Source organism: Rhinoderma darwinii, chromosome 2, assembly GCF_050947455.1.
Source record: "Rhinoderma darwinii isolate aRhiDar2 chromosome 2, aRhiDar2.hap1, whole genome shotgun sequence".
Taxonomy (NCBI): domain Eukaryota; kingdom Metazoa; phylum Chordata; class Amphibia; order Anura; family Rhinodermatidae; genus Rhinoderma; species Rhinoderma darwinii.
The window spans coordinates 109,994,569-110,019,260 of NC_134688.1; the positions used below are offsets into that span (position 1 = coordinate 109,994,569).

The 24,692-nt window shown below is 42.7% G+C and overlaps 1 protein-coding gene across 1 annotated transcript in view; it reads right to left on the bottom strand.

Annotated features, from left to right (window-relative positions):
• Positions 1 to 2,156: 2,156 nt before the first annotated feature.
• LOC142742400 (transmembrane protein 198) overlaps positions 2,157 to 24,692 on the bottom strand; it is a 38,251-nt gene continuing 15,715 nt past the window's right edge. Inside the window, exons 2-5 of the mRNA XM_075852102.1 lie at positions 13,839 to 14,078; positions 11,921 to 12,496; positions 4,508 to 4,656; positions 2,157 to 4,123 (exon numbers count right to left, since the gene is read on the bottom strand). Coding sequence (XP_075708217.1) covers positions 3,974 to 4,123; positions 4,508 to 4,656; positions 11,921 to 12,496; positions 13,839 to 14,028 — 1,065 coding nt within the window. The 5' untranslated portion in view covers positions 14,029 to 14,078 and the 3' untranslated portion in view covers positions 2,157 to 3,973. The remainder of the gene's footprint in view (positions 4,124 to 4,507; positions 4,657 to 11,920; positions 12,497 to 13,838; positions 14,079 to 24,692) is intronic.

Consider the following 24,692-nt stretch of genomic DNA (forward strand, 5'->3'; position numbering starts at 1 on the left):
GCTGCAGCTTGCCAAGCCTTTCTGACACCTATTGGTGTCCACCACCCGGGGTGAGCGGAATTGTCGCATCTATCCTCCTTTTATCATCCTATAAGATCCTCATTTGTCCCTCTGTGGCGCCGTGTCTCCTTTTTTCTAATTTATTAAGCATGTGACATGGAAGTATTGCCCTCTGTTCACTTCAATCTGTCACCAAGTAGCTGACCGAGCTCCGGATTCTAGTACTTCTACGTGACTTTACCCTCCAGCTAATATAAATAGCCATACTGTGTGAAACCAAGAACCTAGAAATAGCTCTGATATAGCAGAATGGAATAAAAAAAAAAAACAAAAAAAAAACACCAACTCTGGGAAAGCTTTCCTTTAATTTGAAAAAAAAAAAAAAGTAAAATATATATATCAAGCGTGGAAAACAATTGAAAAATAAATCTCATTCTCTGCCATCTGACCCTTTAGAATAATCCTTCTACAATATATTCCTGGTTTGAACTAGTCAACAGTATTATGGAGTACAAAATACCACACACAATGGGGGGAGACTTACTAAGCTAAATATGGTGAAAAACACAAACTGGCATACATTGTGTTTTAAAGGCTATGTACACCTTTGAAATTGATATATTCGTCTTTTTATAAAAATGTCCGTTTTGTGCAACTTTCTAAATACGATTAAAAAATATTTTTACTTTGAGATACAGCTGCTCTGTGTACAGGATACAAAGCAGCTGTATCTAGCGCTGAGATCTAAATCAGTCAAGTCTGCGGGACTGACGGGATCAGTGTTAGGCTGGGTTCACACGACCATGTTACGTCCGTAATGTACGGAACATATTTCGGCCGGAAGACCCGGACCGAACACACTGCAGGGGTGATGTACGATGCTAGGAGTCCCTGCCTCGCTGCAGGACAACTGTCCCGTACTGTAATCATGATTACAGTACGGGACAGTAGTTCCACGCAGAGGCAGGGACTCCTAGCGTCGTACATCACTATGATGCTAGGAGCCCGGCCCCCTGCAGTGTGTTCGGTCCGGGACTTCCGGCCGAAATACATTCCGTACATTACGGACGTAACATGGTCGTGTGAACCCAGCCTTAGCGAGTCCTGCGTGTCTGACATGCAGGAAAGAGCTGCTATAAATTGCATCTTAGTTCAGAACTTAGATGTGATCGACAACAGGTGGGTCTGACCTGCTGACGCAACCAGTCAGTCCCGCTGACCTGACGGATTCAGGTCTTAGCGAAAGATACAGCTGCTCTGTATACAGGATACAAAAGCATCTGTAGCTCAAAAATTAAAATGACAAGTATTTAGAAAGTTGGACAAAACACACGGATACATTTTTATAAAAAACAAAAAACGAATCCAAAGGTGTACGTAGCCTTTAAATACTTCTCCTCACTAGTTTTTAAAAGGGTGTGACAGTGGAAAGGGGCAGGGCTTAAATATGCAAAACTGGGGCAAAATATTGGTCAAGGAAGAAGTGGCGTAAGTAAGAGAAAACCGTGTTTAGCATGTCCTGCAGAAGTGCCAAGATTATTATACAGCGTACACCAGTATGATTGACCAGGCAGGCAGAGTCTATAAATCAGCCACAATAGGTTTGTTGAGCATTTAAGACAAGTGGAAATTGTCACCCATGAGGAGATGAACAGAACATAGATCTGGTGCAGAAAAAGACAAAAAATGAAATAAATAATACTATTTTGCATAAAAGAGCTCCATGGGTGACTGTATGATTGTCTTATATTTGGATTGTGCCACATTTTCCATGCAGGGACTACACATCGCAGCTAGAGGGAGTATTTGAACTAGAAGATGACGGCTTTGACGGACACGAGTAGCCCTGTTTCAGCTCAGAGTGCATCGGTGGAAGGGACATATAGCATGGCTTGTATAAACCCGCCCGTCAGTAACCCCAGCACCGCCACTACAGTAGTCTAAGGGGGACAGCGAGGGCCTTTTGTGGTCATGTTCTATTTAACATTTATTAGACAATGGCCATGTGACAGCTAGAATGGCAATAACTAAGTGGGGTGGTGTATTGAGCTACACTGGGGAAAGGGTATTTACGGATGTAGCAGAGCTGAATTTGCAGCTTTAATATTACGGTTTACCGTCATAACACAACAATCCTATCACAATAACTTCAGAGCTTTCTGCATGTAGAAATTTTTTATTATTATGAATGCATTAGAACGCAATTATTGGGACAGGAGTCAGAAAGTGGTCTATTCCTTTAAAATACATAAAGTAAAGGTTTGTCTGATATACTAGGTTCATCATGTTACATACATTTTGTACAGAGCTCTTCATATAATAAAGTGCTATAGAACAGTGTAATACATTGCAGTGGTTTCATCTTTTTGCCCTAACTAAAATAGAACTATTTAAATTTCACATAAAACTAGCTGGACTACACTAGATCACAGTTGTTATCCGAAAAGTCAATCTGACCCCTAAAGGAGAAAAAAAAAAAAGAGAAGTGTACAACAGGACGGACAATATTTAAAGGAGAACTAAGCGTAAAAGTACAAAACCTATAAACAAGAAAGAAGAACTGCTTATATCACAACAAAGATTAGTAAAGATTCCTGGAGGTTTTCATGGGGCGGACATTCGAGGTGACTCGTGAAGTCCACCAGCCGCACATGGCAGCTGAGCAGGACAATAGATTTCATTCAACTGTGCAGCAAATATATAAGAAACTTTAGACGATGTGTCCCGTATCTATGGAGGGAGCAAATCTATTTTCCTCTGTGCTTCTTCGGTGTGTAGAAATGAAGCAGTTAACCCCCTGCAAACAATCAGTTATCATTTTTCTAAGGCACATTAGAAAATGTAGCCAGCAATAGGATTTTTCTTTTAGCTAAAGGCAACAACAAGTTTACACGTCCCTATATCATTTTGTGAGATTACTATATGTACCTTACTAATAAAAATGGCGGACTTTATACTTACAAAATGGATGCCTCTAGTATATTGTGCACATTTGGGAAAAAACAAACAAATAAAAGGCACAAATTCTGCACTCTTTACAGGCCATTTCAGATGGCGGACTTCTGTTATGTGCAGAGGTTCTCTTTATACAGAGGGGTTTGCGCCAGGACTTCACAGCCCTGGTATTTCCTGAAGACACTCATGTTGACTCATCCATTAGGCAGAATTACATTTAAAGTGGACCTGTCACCAGGACCAAATATACCATATGTAAATTGGATATGTTTAGCCCACTCCCTCCCTATTTCCATTTTTTTTTACAATTTGATCTATTCCCCCCCTGGTTCCAGAGTAATACTCCCCCGTTCTTTTGGAACCCAATATGGTAATTCACTGTAGTTAGCCAACGGGGCGTAAACAAAGGTGAATCTCCCTGGGTGGAGCCGTCTTCACTGTGACACTTTCCAGTCAGCGAGGCAGCTTAGGACAGGCGGGTGATCGAGAGACTTCGCTGGGAGAGGACTTCTCAACAAGCAGATTGGTTATAAGCTGCTTCGTGATGATTGGACAGTTTCAGAGGCAGTTAAGATGGCTCCACCTGGGAAGACTCACTGTAGTTAATGCCCCGTTGTGAATTAGAGCGAAGGACAAATACTTAACAAGGATTCAGCAGAATAATTAGAAAACCGCGATGGAAATAGGAAGGGAGCAAGCTAAAGGTAATATATGTAAATTGGATGTTAGGACCTAGTGACAGGTCCTCTTTAAATGAACTAGTAAAAGACATTCATCCCACGTGTCTACCAATCATACACCGTATAAAACAGGCTTAGGTAAAACGGTTAGTGCGCTCAATTCAAACTGCCAACGACTTCTCCGTTCCCTCCATTCATAGAGTCCACACAATCCAAGAGATGAGTAGCAGCTCTGGCCAATGAGAGAGCGAGATGTACCGAGACCCATTGCATAAGGCCCAACGATTTTCCCAACCATCTTGAAACAACTATAGCTTTATACCCTGCAAGAGTACGCCTCAGACACGAATCACAGGGGTAGTGGCAGTAAGGGGCACAGTAGAGCCGCATTCATAGTCCATGTCCACAATAGTCTGCATGTTGGCGTTTAGGCTGTTCGTGGATGTACCAGTGCCAGTCTGACGCTCTCTCAAGCTCTGCAAGTAACTCTGCAAGAGAAGTCACAAATCAAAAATCAGACAGACCGACAGAGGGAGATAAGCTTTATAATCAAAATACCATGCTCCTTATCGCATAGAACCATAAGCACACTATTACTACCAGTGTCTAGATTAAGTCCTAGAGGTAAAAACCTTAGCGGGAGCTCTAAAACCGGATGAGTTGAAGAAATATATGTAAATTGGTTTGTGTGGCCAAAACAGTTGTCATTACACAATCATTTGTCCTCTGGGGGCAGTGAACATCTAAAAATAAATCTTCTATTAAAAGCTGAACCCGTCATGTATGCAGCAGATATTTAAAACAAGAAGTCCAGGTCAGCTTTATGGCCTTCAAGACGCATATTAGAATTAGACTTGTTAATACAGACTCACCGGTGCAAGGATGTCCCCAGTGTATCTTTTCATAGGGTTAGCCTTTCGCCGATAAGTCCCTTCTTGAGCAGTCGTGCTCTGACGTTTTTTGGCCTCTTTCTGTCGGATTCTCAGGAGCTGGAGGCGCTTCTGGCGTCTGCTTATAATCACTGTCAAATGAAGTAAAAATCGCATACACAGAGTAAGTTTTTTTTAAAAGTAAAACATAAGACAGACAAGGTAGAGAAAATAGATCCCCCTCCAGTGTCCGGACACCACATCATCAGATAAGGTTGTTCCCATAATATTATTTGGAGCAGGAGAGGCCAGTAGGACTGTTCATTGGTGCAGGGCCAGACTTAGGGGTGTGCGGCATAAGAACATGGAGGTTGCACCCCATCCCACATTTGGTGCCTAAACATACAGCAAGACAGCTGCATAGGATGCGACTACATATTGGCAGGGTTATTTAGGCAATTGTTTGGCAGTAGTATATGGTCACCTTATGGCAAATTAATTTGGTCACTGTATGGTGGTGATAAATGAGAATTCTTTGCACACTGTATATGGTACGCCATAAGAGGGTATCAATAGAACGTGCTGCACAGGGACCTAAGGCCAGCCCTACATGCGAGTAACTACAGCAACAGGAATGTCATTTCTTCTTGTGGGTAAAAACAAAGTAATGCCTCTCTCCAATGTGGCACTTACAGGGTAGGAACACACACACACCGCATGTTCAGGGCGGATACGCGGTGTCAAGCTGCACGGCAGATCCACCCTGAACACTGTAGGGGATGCAGTCCGAAAAACCGCACGACATTGTGGTTTGTTTTTGCTGTGGCAGGATTTTTCACCGCAGAAAGCAGCACCGGAAAAAAAAAAAGCGTTCATACTTACTCCCTTCCTCTCTTCTGTGCGTAGTCCGACCTCCTGGGAGGACATTGCAGGCCATGTGATCGCTGCAGCAGTCACATCGGATGAAGAGTCTTCCCAGGAGGCCGGACTGGAGAAGAACCGGTGAACTCTGGGTAAGTATAACTTTTTTTTTTTTCTTCTTACTTGTGATTATTGCGGTGGAATCACCGATTCCACCGCAAAGGTCGCAACACACACCACTTTGTTGCGGCTTTAAGCACCCCAATGAATGGGAAAAACCTGCAACACAAGAGCAGCGATTCCGAAGCATTGACATGCTGCGGCTGATAAAACCGTTCCGCAGGTCAGTTTGTGCATTTTTTTTGGCGGGTTTTTTTCCCACTGTCTGGGAATGAGATTTGTTGAAATCTGACGCACACTGCTGCTACATTAATATGCTGCGGTTTTTCCCGCAATGAAATCCGTTGCGGAAGATCCGCAGTATTTTATGCTTAGTGTGTTCTCCTTCGTGCATAGTGTAGGCTATGTAACATTACCATCTATGCTTTGGCTGCTGCTCAAGTAAAGACTAGTTCTGCTGCTTTTTCCAATACCGCTGTTAAGTTTACGGTCAACAAGGTGGGGGGCCCATACCGGACTTTTCTGTTTGGTCCATTAAAATCTAGTTATTCTAAGGGCTCATTCAGACGAGCGTAAAACAACTGACCTATTGATTTCAATGGGGCCATTCACACATGCAGGAGTTTTCACATAGCGCGTGTCCGTTGCATGAAACGCACCGCATGCCCTATATTGGTACGTTTTTCACGCACCTATGCGCCCATTGAAGTCAATGGGTGCACTTTTTTTTGTGCATCACATGCCACTCGCAAAGCACAGATGCAATAACGCAACGCATGCGGACCAGATTTACGCACGTGAATCTGCCACGCTCGTGTGAATGTAGCCGTATGCAGATGTTAACTCAGAATAAAAGGTGATTTAAACAAAATATTTTTTGGGACATTGAAGAGCGTTTTTGTTTAGTTCTACTGAATGGGACACAAGTGTAAAACAACATAAAAACACAGACGACGACGACACAAAAACTCTGATTTGAAGCTATATAAAAACGGACTAAATTTTGGAAAGCAAAAAGCAGATATTTATTCAGTTCTAACGTCCAAGGGGCAGCTGCATTTTGTTCACAGCAGGAATTATTGTAGACAGATTTTGTGAGGTCTTCAGTCCACAGTAACCTTAGAGCAGGAAGTCACAATATATTTTCAACCTTTTCCATTAACCTCTAACCCTTGTTAACCTCAATACACACTCCTGAGCATCACACAGATGGTAACCGTTCAGTAAACGGGTTCTAGGACTTGAAAAACTGACTACAATGTGTTTTACACATATTAACCGATTAAATATTCGTATATCAAAAAAGTTTGAGACTTTGATATTGATGACCTATCCTTAGGAAAGGTCATCAATATCAGAACTGTGGGTTTCAAACGCTCAGCTCTCCCACCGATCAACTGATTCAAGTGTTATGGGACTTAGCTGCAGTACCAGGCACAGCCACTACCGAACGTACAAAGCTGTGACCGCTTACAAAATCAGAGGCCACAGCCTCACCAGAGCGCCACAGCTCTTTCAATCAGCCGATTGGTGGGGGTGCCAGGAGTCGAACCCACACTCATCTAGGATAGATCATCAATATCAAAAATAGGTCATCAATACCAAAGTCCTGGAAAACTCCTTTAGGGTATGTTGACACACTTATCAAAAAAAGTCTGAAAATACGGAGCTCCTTATTTTCAGCAGTTTAAAGAGGCTCTGTCATCAGATTTTGCAACCCCTATCTGCTATTGCAGCAGATCGGCGCTGCAATGTAGATAAGAGTAACGTTTTTATTTTTAAAAAACAAGCATTTTTGGCCAAGTTATGACCATTTTTGTATTTATGCAAATGAGGCTTGCAAAAGTCCAACTGGGTGTGTTTAAAGTAAAAGTCCAACTGGGCGTGTATTATGTGCGTACATCGGGGCATTTTTACTACTTTTACTAGCTGGGCGTTCTGACGAGAAGTATCATCCACTTCTCTTCAGAACGCCCAGCTTCTGGCAGTGCAGACACACAGCGTGTTCGAGAGATCACGCTGTGTCGTCACTCACTTCCTGCCCCAGGTCCTGCATCGTGTCGGACGAGCGAGGACACATCGGCACCAGAGGCTACAGTTGATTCTGCAGCAGCATCGGCGTTTGCAGGTAAGTTGATGTAGCTACTTACCTGCAAACGCCGATGCTGCTGCAGAATCAACTGTAGCCTCTGGTGCCGATGTGTCCTCGCTCGTCCGACACGATGCAGGACCTGGGGCAGGAAGTGAGTGACGTCACAGCGTGATCTCTCGAGAACACGGCTGTGTCTGCACTGCCAGAAGCTGGGCGTTGTGAAGAGAAGTGGATGATACTTCTCGTCAGAACGCCCAGCTAGTAAAAGAAGTAAAAACGCCCCGATGTACACACATAATACACGCCCAGTTGGACTTTTGCAAGCCTCATTTGCATAAATACAAAAATGGTCATAACTTGGCCAAAAATGCTCGTTTTTTAAAAATAAAAACGTTACTCTTATCTACATTGCAGCGCCTATCTGCTGCAATAGCAGATAGGGCTTGCAAAATCGGGTGACAGAGCCTCTTTAAGCAACTACGTGTTTTTCGCAGCGTTCACTGTCGTTTTTGGAGCAGTTCTTCTTGAGAAAATTAAAGACGGCTCAAGAAGTGACATGCACTTTTTCCTGGGCGTTTTTTTACGCAGCCGGTTTTTAAAAACAAAACAAACAAAAAAAACGCCCCGTCGGAACAGAATGCCGTTTTTTTTCCCATTGAAATCAATGGGCAGATGTTTGGAGTCGTTCTGCTTTCGATTTTTCGGCTGTTTATGGCCTGAAAAACGGCCCAAAATAAGCAGTGTGAACATACCCTCAAGGTTCACTTTAGGTACCTATATATTATAGATCATCCTTTTCCCCCTGACGAAGCCTGGTGGCGAAACGCGTTGGGTGTAAGTGGGCTCCTGGCAATCACTACTCTTTACCACATTGCATGGTCTGTTAACTTCTATTCTATTATTTTTTGGCTACCTTGCCAGTTCTGTCTATCGATTCTGATGGTCTATTTCACAGTTGTTTATTTTTGTTATGTGACTCGCCATGGCTGTTTATTTACAATGTACTTCTGTATGGTATAGAGGTTATGGCCAGTAGCCCACTCAGTATTTTCTTTACTGTGAGGACTTATATTTTAATCCATTTTTGATGCTATTAACTGTATTTTTATCATGTCTCAAAAACTATTTTATTTTGAAAATGTATGGGTCATTTAACACGGATTTTCTGCATATGTGTGTTTAAACTATATATTATATGCACTACAGAAACTAAAAACTATCACAAAAATATCTAAAACCATAAAAACTGCAAGATAAATGTAACCAGTATACATTTTTATTTATTGTTGGTCAAACTAGGATTTAGAAATATATCTAGTGATAAAACGTGGAGGTCTAGGCTTATTAGACGTTTTATCACTAGATATATATGTTTCTATGTTGAGGTCTAGGCTTATTAGAAACTTTCCACTTTTTTCCATGGGAGCCTATTCCCTAGTTTTCTCTGATTCAGGCTTATGAACATTGCGGAGCTGCAGTTACTGTGCTGCCGTACAATGCTCTGTTGGGTGCCATATGGCAGACTTATTCTCTCCTAGCAGCAATGTTTCTAGAGAAAGTCTGCAATACAGCATGCCTCAATTTTTTTTCTGTTGGATTCATACGACGATACATTACGGTCCCATTTACCTCTATAGGTGCCCTATTATGGCTACATTTAACCCAGAGCCCTGAAACGACTGCATGCGTGAAGCCTAAGAAACTGTTGCTGTATAAAATATCCATATATACAGTCACATCTTGTAAAATTAAAGTTTAATATTAAGATCCGCCTTCACCAAGCCCTGTAAAAATGACAATATACTGCAACACGTCAGTATTAAACCCTAGAGGGACTAATGAAACGTGTTCACTTTATTTCTTTTTTTTCATAGTGAAAATATTTTTTTTTTAAAAAAAACCTTTTCCCATTTTTCCTCTAAAGTGGTGTAAAAAAAATAAAATAAAAATAAGCCAATGGGAGCTTCTGCCTCCCATTGAAATTAATGGGACAACTTCAGCTGTTTTTTGGCACGGTTTCCGCATCAAAATCAGCGCAGAAAAAACAGTGTGAACTGACCCTAAGAATAAGGCTTTATTCAGACGATAACGTATGAAATCGGCCGCGATAAACAGAAGTTTTCCACGGCCGACTTGCACCTGTGCGGGACCAGTTTTCACAGATCCCTCAGACTGGAGTCTATTGAGAGACCCGTGAAAACAGACAAAAACAATGTCTTATTTTTTCACGGGCCGTTCACACAGTACGTTAAATCAACGGCTGTGTGATCATCATAGAAATACATGCAGCCGTGTGATGGCAGTCACACGTTCGTCTGAATAAGACCGAACAGATCCATCAATAGCAACTTGACAGTTTATGTAGCAACAGATTATTTTTTTTTTTACACTGCACAGAACAAAAATGGCATAGTTTGTAACATTTCAAATTTCAAAGATGCTAGAATTTACATTTTATGGCTGTAGAGGCCACATTACGGGTGGATCTTTGCTGCAGGTGTAAAATAAAAGTTTATATGACTAAAGCCTATGACACGGCCGATTTTCAGCAGTTTAAAATAAAAAAAATCGGAAGCAAAACACCTACAAACATCTGCCCATTGATTTCAATGGGAAATACGGAATTCTGTTCTGACAGGGCGTTATTTTACGCCTCATTTTCAAATAACGGGGCATAAAAAGAAGTGCATGTCACTTCTTTAGCTGTATTTCATTGACTGAATAGAAAAACAGCTCCAAAAACAACCGTAAAACACCCCGCATTTCCATTGAAAACAGCTCCGTATTTTCAGCCGTCTTGTCAAGTGTGTGAACATGCCCTCAGACTGCAAAGGTCGGAAGTCACCTCCAATCTTATAATTGCAATAATTTGATTTACTAAAGCATTTTAAGAGAACAAGTTCAGATCATAATCGGCTTGACATTGGTTGGATTTATCCTTTGGATATGCCATATACTAGTCCTTCTCAATTAATTAGAAGACCATCAAAAAGTTAAATTTATTTCAGTAATTCAATTCAAAAAGTGAACCTCATTATATAGATTCATTACACACAGAGTGATCTATTTCCAGCATTTTCTTTTTTTAATGTTGATTATTATGGCGAACAGTTAATGAAAACCCAAAATTTAGGGTCTCCGAAAATTTGAATATTGGGTAAAATCTGAAGATTGCAGACTAATGGTGTCACTCTAATCAGCGAATCAACACAACACCTGCAAAGGTTTCCTAAGCCTTTACAAGGACTGGTCTGATGCTCAGTGGTCCAAAGTTTTCTGATAAAAGTAAATTATGCATTTCATTTGGAGGAAGAGGGGAGAGGCATCAATCCAAGTTGCTCAGTGTCCAAAGTTCTGTTTTCAGATTAAAGTAAATTTTGCATTTCATTTGGAAATCTCGGTCCCAGAGTCTGGAGGAAGAGTGGAGAGGCTCAATCCAAGTTGCTTGCGGTCCAGTGTGAAGTCTCCACAGTCAGTGATGGTTTGGGGAGCCGTGTCATCTGCTGGTCCACTGTGTTATATCAAGTCCACAGTCAACGCAGCCGTCTACCAGGACATTTTCAAGCTCTTCATGCTTCCCTCTGCGGACAAGCTTTATGGAGATGCGGATTTCATTTTCCAGCAGGACTTGGCACCTGCCCACACTGCCAAAAGTACCAATACCTGGAGTAATAACCGCAATATCACTTTGCCTGATTGGCCAGCAATCTCCCCTGACCTACTCGCCATAGAGAATCTATGGGGTATTGCCAAGAGGAAGAGGACACCAGACCCAACAATGCAGACGAGCTGAAGGCCGCTATTAAAGCAACCTGGGCTTCCATAACACCTCAGCAGTACCACAGGCTGATCGCCTCCATGCCACGCCGCATTGATAACACCTCAGCAGTGCCACAGGCTGATCGCCTCCATGCCACGCCGCATTGATGCAGTAATTCATGCAAAAGGAGCCCCGACCAAGTATTGATACTATTTTTCAGTAGGACAACATTTCGGTATTAAAAATGTTTGAAATTGGGCTTATACAATATTCAAATTTTCTGAGACACTAAATTTTGGGTTTTCATTAACTGACAGCCATAATCATCAACATTAAAAGGAAAAAATGCTGGAAATGGATCACTCTGTGTGTAATGAATCTATATAATACATGGGTTCACTTTTTTTAATTGAATTACTGAAATAAATTAACTTTTTGATGATATTCTAGTTCATTGAGAAAGACTAGTATATGTCACTACCCCTTAACTGGACAGAGGACTTTGGACAAAGGATCTGGTGACCACGTTACATTTTATTAGACTCCCACACAAAACTTTGATATCATATTCAACTGTACTCACCATCAGTATGTGAGAAGCCTTCAGCTGTCAGTTTACACTGGACTACAATTCCCAGAATACTTAATACAGGCCAGATGCCAAGAACAACCCAGCTGAACCAGCAGAGGGGATGAGACACTTCAAGGCGGAGCCGGTCGTAGACATAATGCACCAGCAGCATCATCTCAATGAAATAATCGGTGCACACCGTCAATATAGCTGCTCCAAATGCGGCAGTGGAAATCACAGTGAAAAGCTTCTGCCATTGCAGAGTCAATACAGCAAAGAGCATAGCAGAGCCCATCATCACTCCTATAGGAATCCAGGCTGTGGGTGGATGGTAGAACTGCTCCAAACCCACCAGACAAGCAGTGGCCAGCAGAAGTCCAAGAATCAGGCCTGTCATGAAGAGGCCCACACTGTGCACAAGCATAGTGACCAGTCCGCAAAGCAGGCCGATGCCCAAGGCAATGCCCGCACTCAGTTCCAGGCTCAGCTGTGTTTCCAGAATTCGCTCTTTATAACAAAGTAAAAAAATGACCGCTGAACCAGCCAGCAGGCCTGACAAAAACATAATGGCTTTGAAGCACCTGTAACCTGCAGAGAAAGGCAGAGGAAACGTTGGTTAAATTATTTACACGAGGCAATTCATTAGATCACAATGCCGAGCTATAGCACATTCTTTACAGCAACTGATTATTTTTCTTCCTATTTTTGTCATTTATTTGGTATATTTCTCTTTAGAATACTTTTTTTCTGAGGGGTAATAAGCTCCTGACAGCCGTTTAACTCCCCTGGGAACAAAGGATTGGACAAGTTTGATCCCTTTTTCTTCCAACATCTGTGGATGGGGAACATTTAAGTGGCCCCAACACACATTACATAGTCGGCGATCCTGTCGACATCATTGGTCTTAAATTATCCAGAGTCCTGAAAGAAATTTGCCGTTATAGACCATAATGGTATGGAACATGCTACAAATTACAGTATAAACCGACAAAGACTACCCTAAATGCTATAATTAAAAATGTCCACCGATTTGTAGAGAAAAATACAAAATCTTTATTAAGATACAAAACATACAGTTTAAAAAAACACCCATAAGAACACATATATACAAAGTACAAAAAGAGGACAGTGTATATCATAAGGCAGGGCATATATGGTGGTAACAGGCAAATATCAAAATATACCTTGTATATACACAACCACTACGTGCACATCAGTTATTCCAATAAAACCACGGTTACACCATTATAGTCAGCACAAGTAGTGATCAAAAAACTGAGACCATATATCGCACAAGGCCTCACCCACCATAAGCCATCATAACTGCCAATACACTGTCCAACATCCCAACACGCGTTTCGCACCTGGCTTTGTCAGGGGGTGCTGGATCAGTATAATGGGAAGATTTAAATATTCACACAGCTGAAATTGAATTCAGTTCGACCCGGTTACCCAATTATGAAGAGGTCTGTTGGCGCATGCATGCAAGAGGGAAGGCGGCACCTCAGTAGCGCTGAACACGGCCTATGGAAATGAGCAGTGCCCAACTGCACAAAACTCAATTCCATGTTGCGTCACAAACGGCCCCCCACCACCTGCATGCGCACTAAATCCTTAGATCAGCTGCAGCCATGTTGAATGATGGCACCGATTATAAACAGTGCCCGCAAAGCAAGATTATTACTCTCTACATCATACATGTGACTAAACAATTAGTAATAAATGTAGAAAATGTACAATAATAATATCAATAATGAATGGTCATCCCGTATGGAACAAACACCTACTGTCCACGGAACACAATAACCATGTATATGTAACCATGAATCCACATGAGGTCATCCCATACAGGAGAATTATTTTTTTCATTTTTCATTGCAGTTCACAATTGTAAGAATATTAAAAAGAAAGTGAGATTTCCCTTACTTACCAAAAAATATATATACAAGTCCAAAGAGGCTGCACAAGGAACAAACCACAATTGGAACTACATCATAATGCCGCCCATTTTCCAGGCTACACAAGTCCTCATAAGGATCTTCTTGCCCAGTGTCAACAGTCTGAATATTGAAGTGCTGCAAAACGCCAGGCAGAACAAACGGTGACGAATCAAATGCCATTGCTGAATGTGGTCCACAAACTTAGGTGAGGGTGCCCATTAATAAAAAGCCTGCAAGACAAAGAGATAGTTTAACATTTCCACTTTTTCAGGCTGTAAGGAATCAGAAAAGACTGCACTTGGCATTTAGTTTTTCATACTTTTATAAATGACACGAAAAACACGTATACAACTTCCCATGACTGACAGAGGATTTATGGCAAATTTTAGTTCAAGAATAGTAACCTCTCAAATTAGATCATGTTGGGTGCCATAGGCAAGTGTGATGCAGTAGGGTGCCCTTGGAGGAGTAGGCTGAAAGGCTGGTTGTCCATCACTTGGCAGTCCTTCCTATGCCCAGCTTTCGGCTTTGTATTGCTTGCGTACAGACAGTGACTCACTTACAGAGCCAAGTAACAAGATAATGTAGCACTGCCCGTGTGTGGTCTACCAATTTTTCATAAAAAGTTTTGGTACATGTATTAATTAGCAGGTAGATTCATTATGGTATGCTTACACGCGGCAGATTCCTGAATTCGTTTAGTTTTTGCAATATGTACATGAATTTCCGCAAGCCCCATTCAGATAAATGACAGTCCCAAAAAAAGTCTGCAAAAAATCTGCACCATGTGAACATACCTTTAAAACTATCATTTCCATCATCAGAAAGGCAAGCTTACTGAGGAGTGGAGAAATGGAAGGGGACAGCCACACATCTCACATTCTTTCCATATAAAAGCATCAAATGTGGATGCGGGAAATGTTCCTCTTACTAAGCCACATAACAAAAGGCACAGCAGGAATCTATTAGCAGGAAACACACCCTGCCGACACGCCGAGGTCCATGTCTGTATTCCAGTCGGGAAACCGGAGAACAAGGTAACAGCTGGGAATCCCAACCATTTGTGAGTATGCGCCGAGCCCTTCCTAACAGAACATCTGGGCTTCCCCCGGCATGAAACACGAGAGCCAGCAACAGCCCTGAAACCCTATACATGCCCTAGAGTAGCACTTTTACTTCCAAGTATATATGTAGCCCTCATGTCACCTTTTTCACAGCGAAAGGGGGGGGCGGAAGAGTCATCCATAACAAGTTCTAGACTTCACATGTCCCACATCGAGAAAAAAAAACAAAAAAAAAAAAACTTAGAAATCAAATTTGATCTGTCTTAGGAGACAGAGTTTTGTTTTTTTACTCGTTTGACGTGGAAACCGTGCCCAAAAACGGCCAAAAAAGCCTCCCATTGATTTCAATGGGAGGCAGAGGTGTTTTTTTTCCCTCGAGCGGAAAAACAGTCTCGTAGGAAAAAGCAGCAACATACCCTATCTTCGGGCGTTTACGTCTCTGACCTCCTAATGACGTCAATGGGAGGCAGAGAAAGCGTATTTCGTAGCGTTTTTGCCCGCGGCGCTCAATTGACATGGGCGAAAAACGCAGTGAAAATCGTGACAAACGGCGTGCACGCAGACCAAAATCTGCCCCAAAATTCCAGACGGAATTTGAGACAGAATTTTCTGTCTGCAAAAAACTCAGTGTGAACAGGGCCTTACAGTATTTTCCAGATTTTAAAACACTTGGAAGGGCCGGTGTTGCCAAAATAGTAGACTTGTTGTTCAATACCTTCCCTAGATCCATAAGTGCCTCACCATATCATGGCTTCAACCATATCATCATTTCTAAAGTGGTCAATGTACGAGAATTAACAGGACCACAGTATAGTGATGAGGACTAGAGCAGTGGCGCTAGTATTGGATTATTCACAGTCCTTATGAGAAAATGACTATCTATTTTTTTGGGGGAAAAATAATAGCATATACTGAATAAATATTTGTTTGTTGTGGTCTCTAATCTCTCCTTTATCTCGAAGCTGCTGCCTGGAACGCGTGGAGTGCTCTCGCCAAATCGCTCATCTCTGCCAATTCTCTTCTGGACTCCTAACAATCTGGTTCTACACACTTTCTCTCTAGCAGCAGATTGGGCCTTTAGTATTCTCTCAATTATATACCTCCCCATGAAAATGACCCCTGCTCTACCACAAAATACTAGTAAATGTCAGCTGTGCCTGGCATCTATCTCTAGATCGGACACTAAATCCTACAAAAACTAAGCGTCTTGTGCTCCCCAAACCTACTAACCTACCTAAAGGTTATGTTTCTATTTGTGTGTGGTACTACCCAAACTTCTGGGCAGCATGCCCACGGTTCTGATTGAATATTGGTAGAAAACTACAGATCTGAGTCAGAGTAAATCACTTGTACCTCAAAAACATCTCCTGAATCTGCCAAAAAAAGCAGATACTGTGGGCAGCAGGGGATTGAAGAAGTTGTTTATCCACTTTCCTGGTCTTAGTACACACTGGCTGGGTAACTGGCTCATGCAGCTTTATGTGTACGCCCCAATTTTGTACAAAAGATGGCTGGACAATAGTACAAATCAAAGACTTTTACCTATTGTGTCATCCCCAACTCCTCTGATTGTAATCATGGCCCTAATTGTCAAGTGTAAAAGGGCCTTTATTTTAAGTAATTCTTTGCATGAATCGGTAGCATATGGAACTTTATTATATATCTTATTAGGTATAGTGGCATTTTGCTTCCGGCTACGCTATTGCATCTGGCAAAATGACGGGTCCGGTGCACAAAAGACAAACGGAAACCACGGGCACCGGAGCAGTCACCATTGAAATCAATGGTGATAGAAACGGAAGTGTCAGTTTGTGTCTGTTCAGGGTCCTGTTCTGACGGAACGTCAGAACAGGACCCCAAACCAGATGTGAACGAAGCCTTATGCTGATCTCACTACCACAGGCTGTTTAGAAATGATGTAGTCCATGATGCAACAGAGGATAGGCAATTTGTATGCCCCATGCGCTTTAGCACTCGGAGGCCCTGTGCTGCGAGTTTGCGTCGTCTACCGCTTCATGGTTGAGATGTTGTTACTCCTAGATGCTTCCCCTTCACAATAATAGCACTACAGTTGACTAGGGCTGATTTTACAAATGGACTTGTGGCAAAGGTGGCATCCTAGTGCCATGTTTAAAGTCTCTGAGCTCTTCTGACCCATACTACTACTACTACTACCACCACCAAGGTTACCAATTAGGAGGGGTGTCCACAAACTTTTGGCCACATAGTGTAAGAGGGGGTGCATCTGCAGTTTGTTAGACTGCATACTGTGAGAGTAGACCGGGAGCAAAAGTGGAAGGACATCTGATTGGCTCAGAGCACAGCTCTGACATCATAGCAGAAAAAGCCCACCCACTAAGGCCCCACGCACACGACTATTTTCATCTATCAGTAAATACTGTCCGTAAATACCGATCCGTATTTATGGATTGGTATCCACAAATATTGCATCCGTATTTGATCCATATATACGGATTCGTTAAAAAAAAAAAAAAAAAAAAAAAAAAAAGAGGGGAGGCTGCAAATGAGGTCATCAACATGCTACCTAGCAATATTCCGTAAATAGGGACAGTTTACAGATGCACATCCGTATCCGTCCATTTTTACGGAAGCGTTCATAGGCTTCTATGGGAGCGTCCGTGCCGTAATTACTGACAAGAATAGGACAGGTTGTATAACTTTTTCAGCAGGGACACTCTACAGTAAAAATACTGAAAGGTGCCCGTGGCCAATAGAAATTAATGGGTCCGTAATTACAGACCGTAATTACTGACGAAAAATACTGTCGTGTGCATGGGGCCTCAGCAAGCATGCACAGAGGAAAAAAAGTGCATTTTCAAAAAAGGTATAAAAACGGTTGGAAAAAGACCCAACATTTTGATTCTGCAATAATATGCAACTATAGGGCTAATTATTTCCCCTACCCCTGAAGAAGTGGTTTATTATTAACAATTATACGTTCTGTTATTCCATCACCATGTTAAAGTAGTCCTTTACATTGCGGTATAAAAAAAATGGGGGGGGGGAATCTGTCAAAACAGGAGAGGGCTGTGTTCACATTTGTATTAGAGACTATTAGTGGAATGAGATTAGACTATAACAGTCTCAGCACAGTCAATATGTAACAATGTTGTACAGACCAAAATAGGCTCCAGCAGTTAAACAGTTCTTAATGAAAAGAAAAATCTGGATGGTGGAAAAAATGACAAGTCTATCCCGGCTCTCTGCATGGAAAGTCTCCTGTTCTCCTCCAGAACATCTGCCACTGGATGTGCAAACACAAACAGCAAATGCAGATGAGAAAACCGATGAGCACTTCACTAGTCCACAGATCTGTATATTTCTAACCTGTCCCGATACCCCAGAGCGCAAGTCCTGTCACACAGGGCAGATCCGGCGGACATCCCATACCAACGATATCTACTAACAGCGACAGTGACAAAGGCCGAGGGTCGGCCCAAAGGTCCTACCAAGTCACTTACTACCTCAACACTATCACTCTTGTTGCAATAAAACTTAAATTTAGTTTGCATCTGGATCTCTTGTGTACCTTTGTGTGTGCTGGGGTTATATATATTTTGGGATTCTCAACCCTACCCTACTAGCACCACGCCAACCAATTGAGGAGTGCATCCCAATCTATTCTTGATATACAACATGGGGTGGACTACAAAAAGTGACACCAACCTGGAACTGACATTTACATGGGCCAAATTAAGGGCACAATGGACCCAATAACTAGGGCCCATAAAGAGAATTCGGTCATAACAATGAAGGTCGTTCATTGGTTATAAAATGAATCTCTCTGTATCTAAATAAAAGGACCAACGCCCCAATAATGAGTTTTTTGGACATGAGCCATATCTGGGATGAAACTACAATATAAATGAGCCAATAGGCTTTAACTCCCTAGCCAGGTGATTTAATGACAGTCGTTAAAATCGACCCTCCGGTCCCACGACAACATTTTAAATATGATTGGGTATATGTGGTTCAATTACCTGGTGCCCTCAAGTTGTGCCCCTCTGCTGAGAATCTGACGCTTTGGGGTCCCCTCTATGATGCAGTGCTTCTTAGACTACAAGTCTGAGACGCTCCCACTGTTTTTGGATTGGCCAGAGCTCCAAACAAAACTGAGTGCCTGTGGTCTGTGGCCATTTGGGGACCCCATAGTGGCCTATCAACAGCAGAGGGGCACAACTGGAGAGCAGCATGTAATATAACTCCATATACCCCATCACATTTATAATTTCGCCCTGGGACCGGGGGGGGGGGGGGGCATTTTAGCTTTAGTTGGTTCTTTGTATTACTGTATTCACAAATGCCATTTTCAGTGAGATTTTTTTGTTTTAAAATTTGGGGTGTTTTTTTGTTTGTTTCTTTAAAATGAAGTTACTTTATATACCCAGCCAATACATACAATACATGGTAGACCAATCATTTAAGCGGCTGCCACGTAATATTACATTTGCCCTTCACCAGCCAGATTCCCCCACCGATATCAGCTGAGCCCTAGGGGTTAGATAAGCCAGACCCACAGCATTCGCACAGCTTCTGTTTAACAAGAGACTGGCTTCACTTGACTCCTACCTAACATGCACCACTATTGGCCTCAAGGACGCGGCTCTCTCTTGGTTTTCCTCCTATCTCTCTGACCGCTCGTTCAGTGTGTCATTTGCTGGTTCTACCTCTTCTCCTCTTCCCCTTGCTATCGTTCCTCAGGGATCAGTCCTAGGTCCGCTCCTCTTTTCCCTCTACACAGCCCCTATTGGACAAACCATCAGCAGATTTGGCTTCCAGTACCATCTCTACGCTGATGACACCCAATTATATGCCTCTTCCCGTGACATCCCCCCTGCTCTAATACAAAACACCAGTGTCTGCTGTCTCTAACATCATGTCCTCTCTATCTGAAACTGAATCTTTCTAAAACTGAGCTCCTTGTGTTCCCACCATCTACTAACCTCCCTAAACCTGATGTCTCCATCTCTGTGTGTGGCACTATCATAACTCCTAAGCAGCACGCCCGCTGTCTCGGGGTTATTTTTGACTCAGATCTTTAATTTACTCCTCACATACAATCACTTTCACGCTCCTGTCATTTTCACCTCAAAAACATCTCCAGAATCCGCCCTTTTCTTACTGAGGAAACAGCCAAAACTCTCATTGTTGCTCTGATTCACTCTCGTCTTGACTACTGTAACTCATTACTAGTCGGTCTTCCCCTTACTAAAAAGTCTCCCCTCTCCAATCTATCCTCAATGCAGCAGCCAGGCTCATCTTTATGACCAACCGCTACACCAACGCCTCTAATCTGTGCCAGTCACTGCACTGGTTTCCCATACCATTTAGAATTAAATTCAAACTTATTACTCTCACCCACAAAGCTCTCCCCAGTGCTGCACCTCCTCCCTCATCTCTGTCTACCACCCTACTCGCGCTCTATGTTCTGCCAACGACCTTAGATTAAAATCCTCCATAATCCGAATCTCCCACTCCCGTCTCCAAGATTTCTCTCGTGCTGCACCTGTCCTCTGGAATGCGCTACCCCAGACAATCAGATTAATTCCCAATATCCACCGTTTTAAACGTGCCCTGAAAACATATCTATTTAGACAGGCCTATAACATTCCCTAATCTGACTCCTTTCCATGGCCCCCCTTTTAGATTAGTCATCAGAAAAAGATTCCCTCACACTCCTTCTCTTCATGTCTGTCATACACGGATACTGGCTGGTGACCGGCTCGTGCAGCTTTATGTTACCACCCCATGTGTATAAAAATGGCTGGACTATTGTACAGAACAAACACTGTTATAATTTGTGTCTCCCTTATTTCCTCATAGATTGTAAGCTCTTGTGAGCAGGGTCCTCACTCCTCTGGTTTGAATTGTAAATTAACTTGGTCACTATGTAATATCGGATATTGTTTGTTTGTTTCATGTTCCCCCTAAATTGTAAAGTGCTGCGTAATATGTTGGCGCTATATAAATATTATTCATGAGACAACCCCTTTAAAATCATAACAGTATGTTAAGGCCCATTTCACAGGCCAAAGATTGGAGAAACGGCCTGTGTACACGAGCCTGGCAATCGGCCGTCAATCGAGCAAACACACATTTGTCGGCAGATCAGAGCTTTTATGCGCAGCAAAAATAATCGTTGTCTGAAGCAGATCTCCCCACGTAAACTGGGTATGTGCTGCAGACAATAATGAAAACTATTGAGCCAAACAAGTTCGTTAGTCTCCATACAGTACAACGATTGCTTCATGTAAATGGAGCTAAAGGAGTGCCGATTGACGTACTGTATAGACAATCAGGGCTCGTCTGCTGGTGTAAGAGAACCCTTAAAGGGCCCTATTATTACACCAGCCAACGATTCATATGAACGCTCGTCCCCAATCATTGCCCTGTGCCTGCACTTTCCTTAACGTGTTTTTTGCAGCGTTTTTCGACCGCGGCCATTGAAATCAATGGGACGCGATTTCGGCAGTTTTTGGGCGCGGTTTCCGCGTCAAAGAACCCATTGTGAACCGGGCCTTAGGTTGCGCTCACATGTGGTGTACTTGCATTGTATTACCACTGCGTAAATATACGCTGCAGAAAACGACAATGTATGCATATGGGAAAAAATTTCCGCAGTGCAGGCAGGTTTCTCTAATTCTTGTGTTGCAGAATTTTCTTCCCATAAGCACATTGTAGTTTACTTTTATACTGTGGAAATACAATGCAAGTATGCCACGTACAAACGCGCCCTTATTGTAACAGGTTTCAATTCTATGACAAAGTTACATAGGTTGCTCTACGCAACTTCTGACCGCCGCTGTAATAGTACGATGCCGGCAAGAGTCGGAGACCATACGTTGTACTACTATGGCGCACTGGGAATGTCAAGCGGCAACCACACTGGTTACGATTAAAGCGTCCACATGGAGGTTTGTCACCCCAAATACTGGATTTCAAACCAAATTGCAGCTTGTTACTGCATAACTAGGAGTGTTTCTCAATTATGACTCTCTGGTTGGGTGGAAAAGCTCTTTATAGATAAAAAAAAACAAAAAACAAATCTCCACTAGTGAGAGTTTAGGTTTTGGAATTCGGTATTGTGAAAGAGAATACATCCCAAGCAGTATACACTATTACAGAACAATATCAATGAGAAAAGACACACACACACACACACACTATGAGGAAACTTATTCCACTGTCTGCATTTGTAGGAATAATGGAGGAAAGAGAACGTGGCCAAGACTGATGTGTTTATTCATTCTCTGCATGGAAAGTCTCCTGTTCTCCTCCAGAACATCTGGCACTGGATGTAACACAAGCAGCAAATGCGGATGAGAAAACCGATGATCACTTCTCTACGTATCTAACCTGCTTGGACGCCCCAGAGCCAAAACTGTATCCACAACATTGCATTTAACTGCCTACAAAAATGACAGATAGTTCATGAGGAGGTTACTATATTGTAGGGTAAAATGCAAAAGCGTGGGATAGACTGCAGGAAGCGACGCCAACCTGGGCCTGACCTTTACATGGGCACAGTGCACCCAAGAACTAGGGCTCAAAGGGAATTTCTTGAAAACTGAACGATTCTGTTCATCGGTTATAAAATTAATCTGAATAAAAAGACCAAAGCCGAATAAGGAGTTATCTGGACTGGGATGAAACTACGGACATGTAAATGAGCCCTTTTGCTGTCCACCCAAAACCCCATCTCTTTGCCTCAGTCCGCCTACAAGCGCTCAGCTCTGACCTGCTAGCCCTGGCTGAATGACAATTGTGAAGAGAAAGCCAGCAGAACCATTAGCTATTCATATGAAGAACTCGTAGCAGGGATGACAATTAACCCCATCATACCAGCCAGCCATCAGTGTAACGGGAGGTTATACAGGACTTCTGAGCTGCACAGGACTGGCTGGGACACCGGCATCTTTTAAACTGTGCTCAGCCAATGGCATCTGCCCTCCCCAACGTATTCATCCGACAATCAGATTTTGCTTGGGGTTTAACCATCTCATCTCCTTTCATAGACCTGCTGTTAGTGGTCAGTTATTTTATCTATTTACAGTGAGAAGTGAATTCTGCCAAGATGAACTGCAGAACAAATAAGCTAGTAAATAAAAAAGCGAGTACTTTAAAGTAAACCTGCCTCATGTGCCCACACTGGTCTGCTCAGGTGCACGTTACTCTTCTAAGACCCCACTGCATACGTTGCAGAAACCACCGCAGACAAACTGAACCGATTTTCCATCGCAGAAACCTCTGCAACGTGTGCCCTAGGGCGTTGCATTATAGCAGCTCGTGATGGTATGGTAAGCCTACGTGCACACAACTTGGTATCTTGCGCCACTTAAACAATGGACCCATTGTCCATTTTTTTTTTCTTTGTCTGACTTCTGCATCCGTTCCGTATATTCCAAAGCTTTGACTTGAATTGGCAGGAATAGGACCTGCGGCTCTGTCCCAGGGCCCGCTTACAGATCAGTGGAAACCACTGTGGTGTGCATGAGGCCATTAGAAATGAATGGGTCCGTGGGCTATCAGTTGAACAGTGGATAGCACTGGGGTTCAACGATGTATCGATATTTCGATACAATTTCGATGCCGTGCCCCCTCAAACGGTTCAATACAGTTAATTCATGTATTTCGATACGAAGGTGTGTGGCCGCACAGCTTAGTATTGTAACATGAGTTTAGTCAGAGCGGGGCTGCGGCTGTGTAATACAAGCGGGCGTGCCGCTCATTAGTGCAGCGTCGGCCGCATCGCCTAATGCCGACACCACACACACGGCAATGGCTGTATAACACAGCTGCAGCCCCACTCTAATGGCGGAGATCAAAGAAACCTGATCGCCGCCGCTTTTCCCCTGATCGCAGCATTCAAGGGAAAAATGAGAAGGGGGATGCCGCTTGGATCACGTCACAGGAAATCCCTATATAGGCAGACAGCCCAGGGTCCATTGAAGGACCCCAGGGCTGTCTGACCATATTTCCTGTTAGGGAATACGTAGGTATGCCAGCACATTAAAGTTTAAAAAAAAAAAAAAAAATGTAATGTTAAAAGGAAAAAAAAAAATATTAAAAAAAATTAAAAAAAATAAAAAATATATATATATTTATTTACAATAGACATTAAAAGTCCTAATAAATAAAATATACAAATTCGGTATGGTCGCGGACGTAATAACCTGCACAACAAATGCATAGTGTCATTTATGATGTAAACACTTTAAAAAAAAATTAAGACTGCTTTCTTTTACTTATTAATGTGAGGCACGAAATGTTATGAATTTAGTACCATGTGCTTCACATTAACAGTAATTAACCCCATCATGTACCTCACATTAACCCAATGTTGTCCAATATGGCAGAGACATGATGGGCTTAAGGCTGGATTCACACGAGCATGTTCGGTCCGTAAAGGACGGAACGTATTTCGGCCGCAAGCCGAACACAGTGGAGGGAGCCGGGCTCCTAGCATCATAGTTATGTACAACGCTAGTAGCCCCTGCCTCTCCGTGGAACTACAGTCCCGTACTGAAAACATGATTACAGTACGGGACAGTTGCCCCGCAGCGAGGCAGGGACTCCTAGCATCGTACATAACTATGATGCTAGGAGCCCGGCTCCCTGTAGTGTGCTTGGTCAGAGACTTGCGGCCGAAACACGTTCCGTCCTTTACGGACCGAACATGCTCGTGTGAATCCAGCCTTATTAATGTGAGGCACACGGAGTTTCAAAATTCATCACACCACGTGCGTCACTCCTGAAAAT